Consider the following 12,244-nt stretch of genomic DNA (forward strand, 5'->3'; position numbering starts at 1 on the left):
CACAGACATACACAAACACAACAGAGTTACACAGAAAAACACAAACATCAACGGTATATCAATATGGAAGAGCGACTTCAGGGAAAGGTTAGAAATAGTGTCGTTTTGAATTAATGGTTTTATTGGATTTCCATTTCTTTTCTCAATCTCTCAAGTTTCCTCAGGTCTATACAATGGAGTTTGTAGCTGGCAAGATCAACTTTGTTAGCATTGTTTCTAATGGCCCCCACCACCATCCACAACCCATCATCGCATCTTAGACCAAGCCTTTCTATAGCAGTCATCTAGCTCTCTCAGCTCTCTACATGATGGGTTCACTTAAAGGTTCACTACTGAGGACTAACACTCACATTGAAGTGTTCATAAATGTATGTAATAAAAGTTTGCTACTTGTCTGTATTGTTCACATTTGCCAGGTTTGGTTCGATTAAAACAGACTCATTTATGGTTCATTTGAATAAGCGTGAACGCTGCCATCCGAACCCTGGTGCGCACCAAACAAGTGGACCAAGATCCCTAAAAAGGTGGGTCTCGGTCCGCTTCCAAATTAAATCTGGTGCGAAATATGAACGCAACACAGACCAAAGACGTCTAAATGAACCAAAAATAGGATGTGTTGTCACAAGATGCGAAAATGCTCAAGCATTTTATTCTCGTCTTAAGAGCTACGAGTTGCCCATTACAGTTCAGCACCGCGTCTCTTTGCAGCAGATCTTCGTTTGTGTGTAACAGAGGAATTCCTGGCGCTGTTTTGACTCCTTTATAAGCTCTTCACAAGTTCTCAGCTGGTAAATTACCATCATGTGAATCAGTATGCACATAGATGAGCATATAAGCCCAGCACACAGCATTGTACACATACATATACATCATATAAGCAGTTTTTTGTTGTTGTTTTGTATCCTTAGGTTCAGTGTTACAAAATGACAGTGTGAATATTACGTGAAACAGGACTAAATGTATTCTTTTCGTTTTTTTGTCCAGACCAATAGAACCAAACTACAAGTGTGAACACACCCTTAAAATGTTAGTATTTACTGCTACCACGTATAGTTCGTCAAAGTCTTTTTACATGTTCTGCACTGTGGCTCCAGCAGTCACTGTATTTTGTTTTCTCAAATCGAGATAAGAAAAAATGACTTCATTCATGTGACTTTAAAAATATCCTTTTAATGCCTAATATATCAAACAAACAATATTTACTTCACCTGTTATTAGGGATGTGCTGGTTTAAGAAAAATAAATTGGGGGTGGTAAGGTTTTTTCATGCTTTAAAAGGAAAATAAAGGAAAATCAGTAATCCTGTGAAATATTATTACAAATTAAAATGACTGGTTTCCATTTCAATTTATTTTAAAATATAATTTATTCAAGTGAGGGCAAAGCTGAATTTTCAGCATCACTACTCCAGTCTTCAGTGTCGCATGACATGAAAGTAAAAAAAAAATGTTTGCAAATTATTTGAAACAGTAAAATGTCAAAGTATTTACTGTCTCTTTAACGTCTCCTTGCTGAATAAAAGAGTTTCTTTCAAACACCTGACCCCAAACTTTTAAACCATATGTGCTTTTTAATGTGGTGAAGTTGCTGGCTATAGTGATGGTACTTCAAATTGAAATTAATTACTTGGGAATTTCTTGTTTTAAACACAGTTTTCCTTTTTCAACTTTATGGTACAAGTAGTTTACATAACATGCACTCAAAAACACTTGAAAGCTATTTTTGTAACAAAGCCATTGCCAGGAGCATAAATATAAATGTCTTGTTAAAATTCCCAGCATGATATTATATCTAGTATAAATGGAACATCAAGTCTGTCAAAACAGACTATAAACTAAATTCCAATTCCAATTTTCCAACAAGGAAAACCCATAAGCACATCCAAAACAAATCTTCTGAAATGTGCCTCATTTCTTAACATCTTGCGCCCCCTAGAGCACAGATCCCACAACTTCATCCTCACTTTATCTGTCCTAGAATATTTAGTTCTCACTGATCTCAACAGTTTAGTGAGCAAATAAACAAAACAACTTCCAAAACGTTTAAAGAAGCACTTAAATCATGCTATTCTCAAAGTGTCCAAGCAAACGTCAGCACACAGAACACCACAGCTATCTGTACACCACACAGAGCCACGCAAGACGAGATGGGCCATTTAGCTTGTAATTAAGAGCCGATTAAGCCAGATTGAACCAGCTATTCAACAGCAAAGTCACCTTGCACTTTCTGCCTCCATTTTCTTATGCTGTATAACCTACATAATGTGAAAGTAACGGTTATCCAAGCATGCACTGTTACAACTGGTGCTGCAAACAATCTGATCTAACAGAGTACAACTGACACTTTTGAACACTGAATTAAAACCACCATTGATGACCTTGTGTTTGTTTAGGTGTTTAAACATTTATTTGACAACTTTGCCAGTAAATTCAAACACTTTAAACACCTAAAGCTCACATGTTAACCTATTTAAGACAGTATGAAGAGACTCACCATCCTGGAAGACGCGCTCCACATTGAGGCCGTAGGTAGCACAGGTCTCGTAATACGTGCACCTCTTCAGGTCGTTGGACAGTTTGCGAGCGCGCGTGTCGTCGATGACACGAGGGTTAGCTGCACTGATTGCATCTGTGAATAGATAGGATGAGACAAAAAATGTTTTTTAAACTAACACTGGTGAAAATAATTCATGTTGAAGAAAATCCTTTCATCAAATGTGAGAGGCTTCAAACGCATCAAATTATCTTGTGGACATATTTAAGAACAATCTTCCATTGATGATAGTGTGGCACCCCCTAGTGTTCATATACTGAAAACACAAGTAGTGTACAGGGTATAATTTGTATCATTACTTAATATTTTAAATATATATATTTGTGTTTAAAAGTTTGGTGTAAGTAAGACTTTAAAAAACAATCTGGAAATTAATATTTTCATCCAGCAATTGATCAAAAGTTGTAGTAAAGCATTTATAATATTACAAAAGATTTCTATTTTAATAAATGCTGTTTATAACCCAGAAAAAAATTAAAAACATGTAATAGTTTTTACATAAAACGAATAAGTAGGAAATGTGAGAAATGTGACACTGAAGACTAGAGTAATGGCTGATGAAACAGTAGGGATGCGCCCAACACCGAATTCGGAAAGGCACGGAAAATGAATATGGAGTCCCTGGAGGGACACGATTTGGCTTACTACAGTAATCAGATACATTACAGTACATCAGATTTCACTTATGTGAAGATAGTAAGGACAAATGGCTGACAAGACCATGTCGGAGGATTAGGATATAGGATATGTCGGAGGATACTTTCGAATTCAAAAGCGAAAGTAAGAAGCTAGTGTGCATTTAAAAGTAATTTACTAGAGGCTCCCTGATGCCCGCAAATTATATACAATACATTTACCCAACTATATAATCCATAGAATCTGTTCAATTCTTTCTGAATTTGGCTTCGGGCACACATCCCTACATCACAGTATACTATATTGTTTTAAAATATCTTAAAGCTGCAGTCCGTAACTTTTGGCGCTATAGCGGTTAATAAACAGAACTGCATGCGTCTTGCGGACTTCTCTCTGTTTATGTCTATGACGAGTCACGCAGAACCACTCTGAATATAAACACTCATTATAGGTGTACCGTAGTGATTCAGGATAAGACAAAAAAACACTTTAGAAAATGGATTCATGATTAACTCACTCATTATAGAATATTTGTATACTTTAAATTAAATTTTAAGCTTTAAAATAGAAAAACTTTATTTTAAATTGTAATAATATTTCACAATATTAATGTTTTTGCTGTATTTTTTATCAAATACATCTTGGTGAGCATAAGAGACTTTCCAAACAAACAAAAAACAAACAAAAAATGTCAACCCTAAACTTTTGAACGTTAGTGTATATATAAAAAGATCTATAAATAATGCATCTGAGGTGTTTGTGTTAATTGTAATAATAATTAAAAACTGACCAAACAAACCCCTGAAAATATTTTAAGAAATTCTGTCAGGTCAAACTGTGGTCTTTAAATTTGTTGCCAAACCACTAAAGAATATGGCCTTGGAATTTGAGTATGAGTTGTTGTCATATGATATCTTTTTTTCTCCTAGTGTGCCTACACTTACCCTGAGTTCCCACAAGCACCAGGGGCACCTCGGCTGTGTTGCGGTAGTTGGCCATCCGACTATAGTAGTGGTAGACCGTCTGAAAGCTGATCTCATCTTCCAGACTGAACACAAATATCACCGCATCCACCCACAATGCAAACTGAGAGAGAATGATTGAGAGAGTGGGAACAATTTAGAACGTGAGAGAGAAATATTCTTCAAGAAACATTTTTTAAAATAGGCTGCACTTATATTTCATCATAGAATCGTAGGCTGTGTCTCATTCCGCTCCCCATTCCCTATTGTGAATGTGAACTTTTGTACTAGCAAGGGCTTTGAACCACTACACATTGGGACACAGATGACTCTATTACCTACAAAATTAATAAAAAGCCGTACATTAAATTAGAGGGGGTATTTATCAATTATCAACAACATTGCCATTATGCCAAATAAAAAAATTTGATGAAAACCGAATATTATAAATGTTGCCTTGGCAGTAAACTTGAGTTAAATAAGCATTACAATTATTAACTGGAAATAAATAAAAACTAAAACTGAAATAAAAATAAATTAAACCACAATACAATTAAATAAATAAAATAAAAAACAACTATAAAATTACAAAAGCACATGATGAAATAACAAACAATTTAAACTAAAATTAACATGAAAACTAAAAAATGTTAAAATAATTATTATAACTATTTTACTAATAAATAACTACTAATACATAACTATTTTGCAGATTATTATTTAATTATTTTTTTTTAAGATGAAAAATACCATCTTACCTTTTAAGGACAGAAAAATAAGGCTTTGTCAGTTTGTCTTCATACTTTTTGAGAGACTTCACATTTCGGGTAAGTGAATCCATGGAGCAACCAATGCTCACAGGACTTATATGGTTGAAAGTCTACAGTGCACTTACTGAACTAAAATTCATATTTCACCGACCATGAGAAAGCAGCCAAGTGACTTCCTGTTTGTATTTTATGACTAACAGAAAATCAGTTGGTCTAAACAAACGTGATCAACCTCATGTAAATCTTTTACATCATGGTTTCCACTCAACCACTCAACCTCAAACTCTGTAAAACAAAACTAATCTATTGTTTTAGCTACGCCATCCACAGTTCAGGCACAACATTGTGAATCAGAACATCCGCTGTACTTCCTACCTGAGCCTCCGGAGGTCCCCCTTCATCCCGGATTAGGAGGAGGTAACTTTGTCCATCCACCACGATCTCCTTTTTAAAACGCCCTCCTGTCCAACAGAAGCAGCCAATCAATTTAAAGAGCCTGATGATGATGCGAATACATTTACTACTTCTAAAATGAGATGATTGGTGGACTGTTGATTGACATGGAAACGGAGAAGGGTATGTGTATCATCTTGTTATTTTCGAATTACTTTATTGGGTAAATAATTTGATCTAAAAATCAGAGTTAATATTCAAAAAGCGAGTACTGTAACAATTTATTAAATAAATGATGCGCTACACTGCTTTTTTGCAACTTCTCTCCATTATAATTCTATTCTTCCTGTGAAAACTGCAAAGGATTTCAAGTTTTGGTATTCCTGTATAAGATTTATTTTTTAGATTTATTCATACAGAAGAGCTGATTCTTAAATGTACAAACTGGGTTAATTTAGTCAATCAAAATCACACAGCATAGAACATACTGTGTCATGTTGTGCTTCACGCTCATTGTGTGCTTAGTTTACTGACTGTTTGTTCATATGACAATGGCTGTTTCTCAATTCTAAGAATGCAAAGAACAGACTTGCGCTCTTGTGGAGACCGGTCTTGCCAGGCTACCTTGAAAGAACGAACTCTGAAGGACACGAGGACACAGAATGCATCTCTGTGAGAATTGAGATGTGAACTAGAACAAGAAACGGTTTGATTCTCTCAGGTCAAGAACACATCCGGTTACTTTCCTGCCTTCTCTGTTCTTGCGTTCTTGAGTGCTGGATCCGTCCTTTGACGGTCGATGATGATGTATTGAGAAACGGCCAATGCGTAGACACACATTTATGAATTTTTACAGTAGTATTTCATAAAAATAAATGAATAAATGGAACATGTTACCACATTTTTTTTTTGTTTAATACTGATATCTATTATATAGTTAAAGCCCTTTAGTGGATTGCATTTATGACACCTCTAAAGAGACTTAAAAGTTAGTGTAAAAACACCTTCCGTCAGAATTGTTTAAATAGAAATTCTTAGAGAAATCGTCTCAATTTAACAATGAAATAGCTTCTTTTTTTTTAAATCATTTAATCATTAACGGAACCACTCAGGAACTATTATTCACAAGTTAGCATATTGATTAAATCCCAGAATTTTATTCAGACATTCATTCAATTAAAATTATTTAAAGTTTGTTTTAAATTATTATTATTATTATTATCTTCTCAACAACTGTAGTTGTGGTTAATTTTCCCTCAGAAGAATTAATGTATTATATTGGCAATCCCAGTTTCTGTTAAGTTAATTAAAAAAAGTTTGAAAAAGCAGCTTTGTGGTCATTTCAGCAGAATATACCAGAGGAAGTATCACACTGTATCTTGAATGAGGAGCCTTTGAATATTGTGTTGGACAATGAAGGTGGCCAATTAAAAAAAAGTTGAGAACCACTGGTCTAAACCTTGTTAACATGGGTTTTTCCTCACAATATAATATGCAGCCTGGACAAACACTAAACGCATAGGCAAATTTTTCTGCCCACAGGGTTCAGCCAAAAAAAGTATTTGAACCCATGGAGTAATTAGGTGTCAACTAAAACAATTCGTTTTCAAACATCCAGTCTGACGATAGAGAATGTTAAAGGTCAAAACGTCCCATCTGAGGTGAGACAGCGGAGGTCAGAGATCAGAGGACAGAGTGTGACAGAGGCTTCTCTCCACCTTTCTCTCAGGGGAAGAGGGGAGGGCGACTGTTGGTTGGTTGGTTTGCTGAAACATAAGAGGATCAGAGGGGATTCCTGGAGATGTTAGAGGGTCTTCTTAACCTTATCGCAGCTCTACGTGGCTAATCGGATTGTGTACCGAAGGCTTGAGAGAGCCTCACTCTCACTTCATATCGTAAAAGGACATTCCATGGTCATCTGGAGATATGGCCACTCGACTATTTTCTATTAAACTTTCACCCTTCACCTCTGACCTCCAACTATGTATCACCATGATAACCAGCAAAGACGATCAATCATACACAGAGAGATTTGAGATGGACCAATAACTGGTTGAACCAATATTTTACTTAATTTTTTAATCAGGTCTAACGGGGAACAGTGGTTTTCTCAAGTAAAATAACTCATTTAAAAGCAGCAAATAATGTCAAATTGTCAATAAAATTGTGATTTTTTTTTTTTTTTTTTTGATAGCCATTTATGCTCAAGGAATATGTTACAGAAATGTTATATATTTATTGTTCCAAGCCAGTGGTTCTCATTTTTTTTTAATCATGCCTCCCTTTAAACCTTCTTTAAACTCCACTCAAAAAATCTGGCACACTTTGAGAAACACTGTGCTAAGCTTTAAGGATTTTTAAGGATTGTTTACTGGGTGGGGGTCACAATGGGCTACTAAGGGAACATTGCAGAAGAAAAGAAAAAGTCTAAATATTGACATATTTACCAAAAAATGTATATCACAATATTGTGAAAAGCACTTTACAAATACATTTTAATAATTATTTAAAATATTTGTATACATGTACTAACCACATTTAAATAATGTCTTCAATGCATCAATGCAAATTATTTTGTCTTTATAATATCACACTATTTTTCCTCAGACAGTATAAAAGAGTGTTTTTTAGTAGGGGGCATTGGCAATGAGATCATACTTGGAAAAAAAGTTGGAAAACCCATGATTTAGTAATAACTGTACCAAAAAAATAGATGTTAATTAAAATTATTATTAAATATCAGTAATCAGACACAGCAGCAATAAAATCATTATCTCTAAAAAAGATAACAATTATAACACTAAAGGGAAGATATTCAAAATACAGTTATAGCCTCAGTTTCCATTTTCCCTCTGGATAAAGTTTTTAAACTCTGCTCTTCTGCTGAACCAAACGTGAATAATAATATGAAAGCCAACGTTCATGCGCTTTACAAAAGTCGGCAGGTTGAAAAAGAAGATTGGGTTAGTCTGTTGGGGTATGGCGGTATGGCTGGAGGGGACGACAAGCTTTTCCATAACGACACTGTTTGTGCTATAAAGGAAGAGGAAGAGGACCAGCGTCAGGACAGCTAATACTCAGCATATAGTCTGGACCCAGTTATTTATATATTTGTTGAAAATATAGAGCGAGAGAGAAGTGCACAGTGACTGAAAGATACACACCCATCGGTTAATTACACTCTGGGTTCTTTCTCCATGGAGTCGACGTCAGTTGAGTAAAACACACTTGAGCTTCGTGTCTCTGATAGCTCATCTCGACAAACTCGTGTGAAAAGAACAGTTTTTGATAGAACGCACAGTGCAACAACAGTTTGACATCCAGTCTTGATGTACAGTGACCTATAACGCTTAGTGCGGTGGTGTCATTGGTGGTTCATTAAGGAAATGAATGAAATGGAAGATGGCAAAACTACAGTGGCATCATGAGAGGAGTGGAGTGGAACCTCCTGTTCTGTGGCTTGATCTGTTTAAAGCTTTGTGATGAGTAAAGAGAGGCCGTGTGGAACAGATATGTCTCTACTTCAAGACTTTAAATATGATGCAGATTGTCTGTGAGCAAAACAATGCATGTAAATGGAAACATGATGAAGAATGTGCTGTTACACAAGCCACAGAGGGGAGAGTCCACCTGTTCAACTCTCTTGCACTACAAAACACCTTCCCCAAGAAGAAAACATCAGACGTTGAAAAAGAGAGTGAATAGTTACCTGCGTCCACGTCAGCTAGTTAAAGAAGAGACCAAGGAAAGAGAGAATAAACAAAACTCAAATCAAAAAGCAGCCAAGCTAAACATGCACAGTCACAGTTCAGAAATTAAACACAGCAGGACAAAGAGAATGAAAGAGAGAGAGAGAGAGAGACTGAGAGAGAAATAAGCATAACTTTCATTCATTCATCACAATCTTATCTAATGTCAAGGTGCTTCTGTGAGTATGTGTGTATCTGAACAGATCAAACACATCTGTCCTGAGGACACGGTCAGGTCAGTACAGCTGAAAGGGGCACATACTATCGCACACGCTCATGTAATGCATGCCAGCTGAGCATTGAGGTCAATGGCGCAACTCGCAATCTATTAGTTCATTCAAAAATACATTCCAAATGCAATTCACCATTTCATATTTGTGTATCCGATTGGAATCTGATCTAAAATGATTGACTGTCCACAGTGTATCGCAACTGTTCAGATCGGATGTGTACGTCACATGCCGCCCTTTCACTTTCCGGAATATCTGCATTGATTTATATGGCAATGATGTTGCGTTTGGTAGGGATACGCCAAAAACAACAACAACCGCAACATGGAGGGGTTTGCAATACATTTGTTGTCTTATTTACAACATGACAGTGTGTAGCCTCTGCGCTGGAAGAAACGTAAGAGGCTGGTATGAGCAGCTTTATTCCGTGCTGTCGTCTCCATCGATTTCAAAAAATGTCTTTGTTATATTGTCATTTTCTGCTCGCCCGGCACTTTGCAACAACGCAACCTTATTTCTGCAGCGACTGTCAGCATGTTTCCTATAAAAACATCCGACGTTTACGGTTTACGTGTCATGAGACATCCAATCAGAGCAGTCAGACTGAAACGGATTTCCAGAAATGCGATTTGAATAGGATTTCAAACCACAAATGAATGTAGCTTGAAAAGCATTTATATTGGCCGGTAGTAGTTTGGCAAAATATTTTATTATTATTTCTTAGAGAAAAGCAGTGAAGCAGTTGATAAAATATTATTTACATTAAAAAAAATATAAAAAAATTGTGTGCCAAATATATATGTGGTGCAACCAACATGCAGAAGCATGCAGCGTGCAGAGTAGAAATGGGTCATGATAGTGAACCAGTTTATCTATCTAGATGTAATGGTTTGCAGGGTAAAACCCCACTTGGAAGTCTAAATTTGATATTTTACTTTGATATAAGTGTTGTTTTTCCCATGCTAGAGGGACTGGTCTGCACAATTGCACCAAACTGCTGATCCCAGCAGAGCTGCATTTCTAAATCAAACATGATTGTGGCGGCATAAGCAAAAACTCAGTTATTTACCCATATAGGGGTGCTGGGTTTTGAAATGGTAAAGGCTGGGTCTGTGTCGAGACCACAAAGCCTGTAGGGATTTTTCTTCCTTCTTGTGTAAACATACACACACATTCTCACAATTGGCCTTGTGATAATATCTCCTAATGAGTTCTCAGAATGTGTCTATTCATGTAGTATGTGTGATAGAAGGGAGGGACAGAGCAAAACCCATGCGGCCGCCTGCTTTCTCTGCAGAGTGCTCTGTAAAAAATCTGCTCCGGCTCTACTTAGTGGTTTTGAGGTTGGGGTTACTCTACCAAAGCTAGGAAACACTATTTTTAAACCCAGAATAGTGAAACTTCAAAAAAAGAAGAGTAGGAAAACATTTTAGGGGCATGGTGGTTTTACTGGAATCTAAATTTGGGATTTAAAATTTGCGGAAATGTGACAAAACGTCACTGCAAATTTGAGTTTAGCGGCACTTCTAACATAAGATGACGTGCTGGCCTCATACGTGAAAAATTCAACCGTGTCGCTTAAGCTTAGGCAAGGCACACACTTCAACGGTCTCTGATGTCGCACTAAGTTTCTTTTGGCACTCTGTGCTATAATCCATTGCAGCAAACAGGCAATTGACATTTCTGAGGGTTTTTTTCTTGCAGGGTGATTTCCTGGTTGACCGCTGGTATGCAGCGGCTTGAGTTTTATACGGTGAAGTGCAAAGGAGAGGACGAGACATGATTAGTGCCCGTCGGTCCACCAAATTTCCTCTCCTGTGACCTCATGCTCTCTACGAGACCCTCCGGCATTCAGATTACTGCACTTACGCCCAATTGTACTAAACGCAGCTTAAACAAATTTCGATCTTTAAAGAAAAGCCCTGATTTTCAAATGAATACCTAAACTATACAAACCCTGCTTTGTGAGGCAGCCATTTGAAAGGCCAGTTTAACATGACTACATAATAACAGCCATAAAGGACATGAAATATTGACACGGGGAGCTTTTGAAAGTAGATCCTCGCTCGGGGAAGAGAGCATATTGTGGTGGTCTGGCGGCGTGCCTTGAATGTTCTCAATTATACATGGGGAGTATGGCAGAGTCCTACGGCACAACTGTACCGTACTAACATACTAACAGCAGGTGTGCGGAGAGAGAGAATAAGAGAAGGAGAAAGCTGAAAGTAGAAATAAGAAGTGTGTCTAGCCTATGCCTCGGTAGCACTGAAAACAGAGGAATATTAACTGTATTTACACATAACTTTAAAAACAGAATGGCACGTACGCCATAGTATAGTCTTTCAAAAGCATCAAAGGGAGTGCTATAAACTGTGTTAATAATATCGCTTGTGCACAAGATGAATACATTTAAAACCTAAGAGTAAAAAGGTCTCCGTATTTCACCATTTGAAGCTACCTACCTTCAGGGCTTTCTTCCTGCACGTAAGTCCCTGTCAGATACCGGTGAACCAGTGCAGACTTCCCACTAGCCAAGTTACCCACAATGCCCTGCACACAAACAAACACAGTATTATTAGGGGTCACTCACTATGTGATATTTTGGCTTGCAAATAAACTGTCTCCGATTATAAATAGTCCTAATAATCATAATTCCATGGGGTGATTCCAGATGATTGTGGGACTAAACATAGTTAACATGGTTTTATAACCTTTGCTGAGTGCTGAGAATCTAAATGTTTCTAAAAATAAAAAAGTTTGAGTTTTATTATAACTAACAGATTTATTTTTATCCTTTTTGTTATATGAAGACCACATTACAACTATCAAGCCTTTGTTACAAATGTTTGCTTCTTTTCAAATAACTTCTATACATTGTATTGTTTATCCTTGAAATCTGAAACTATAAAAAAGAAATATAAAAAGAAACATTACATTTTTCAAAAGTTTTG

The 12,244-nt window shown here is 36.6% G+C and overlaps 1 protein-coding gene across 2 annotated transcripts in view; it reads right to left on the reverse strand.

Annotated features, from left to right (window-relative positions):
- The window catches only part of agap1 (ArfGAP with GTPase domain, ankyrin repeat and PH domain 1), a 102,180-nt gene extending 90,342 nt beyond the window's left edge, over positions 1-11,838 (reverse strand). Inside the window, exons 1-5 of one of the 2 annotated variants that reach the window (XM_084425361.1) lie at positions 11,756-11,838; positions 9,024-9,038; positions 5,297-5,382; positions 4,134-4,275; positions 2,494-2,628 (exon numbers count right to left, since the gene is read on the reverse strand). In XM_084425361.1, coding sequence (XP_084281487.1) covers positions 2,494-2,628; positions 4,134-4,188 — 190 coding nt within the window. In that variant the 5' untranslated portion in view covers positions 4,189-4,275; positions 5,297-5,382; positions 9,024-9,038; positions 11,756-11,838. The remainder of the gene's footprint in view (positions 1-2,493; positions 2,629-4,133; positions 4,276-5,296; positions 5,383-9,023; positions 9,039-11,755) is intronic. The other variant, XM_084425362.1, reaches the window with a different exon arrangement.
- Positions 11,839-12,244: the final 406 nt, after the last annotated feature.

The sequence above is a fragment of the Rutilus rutilus genome, assembly GCF_951802725.1.
Source record: "Rutilus rutilus genome assembly, chromosome: 12".
Classification (NCBI taxonomy): Eukaryota; Metazoa; Chordata; class Actinopteri; order Cypriniformes; family Leuciscidae; genus Rutilus; species Rutilus rutilus.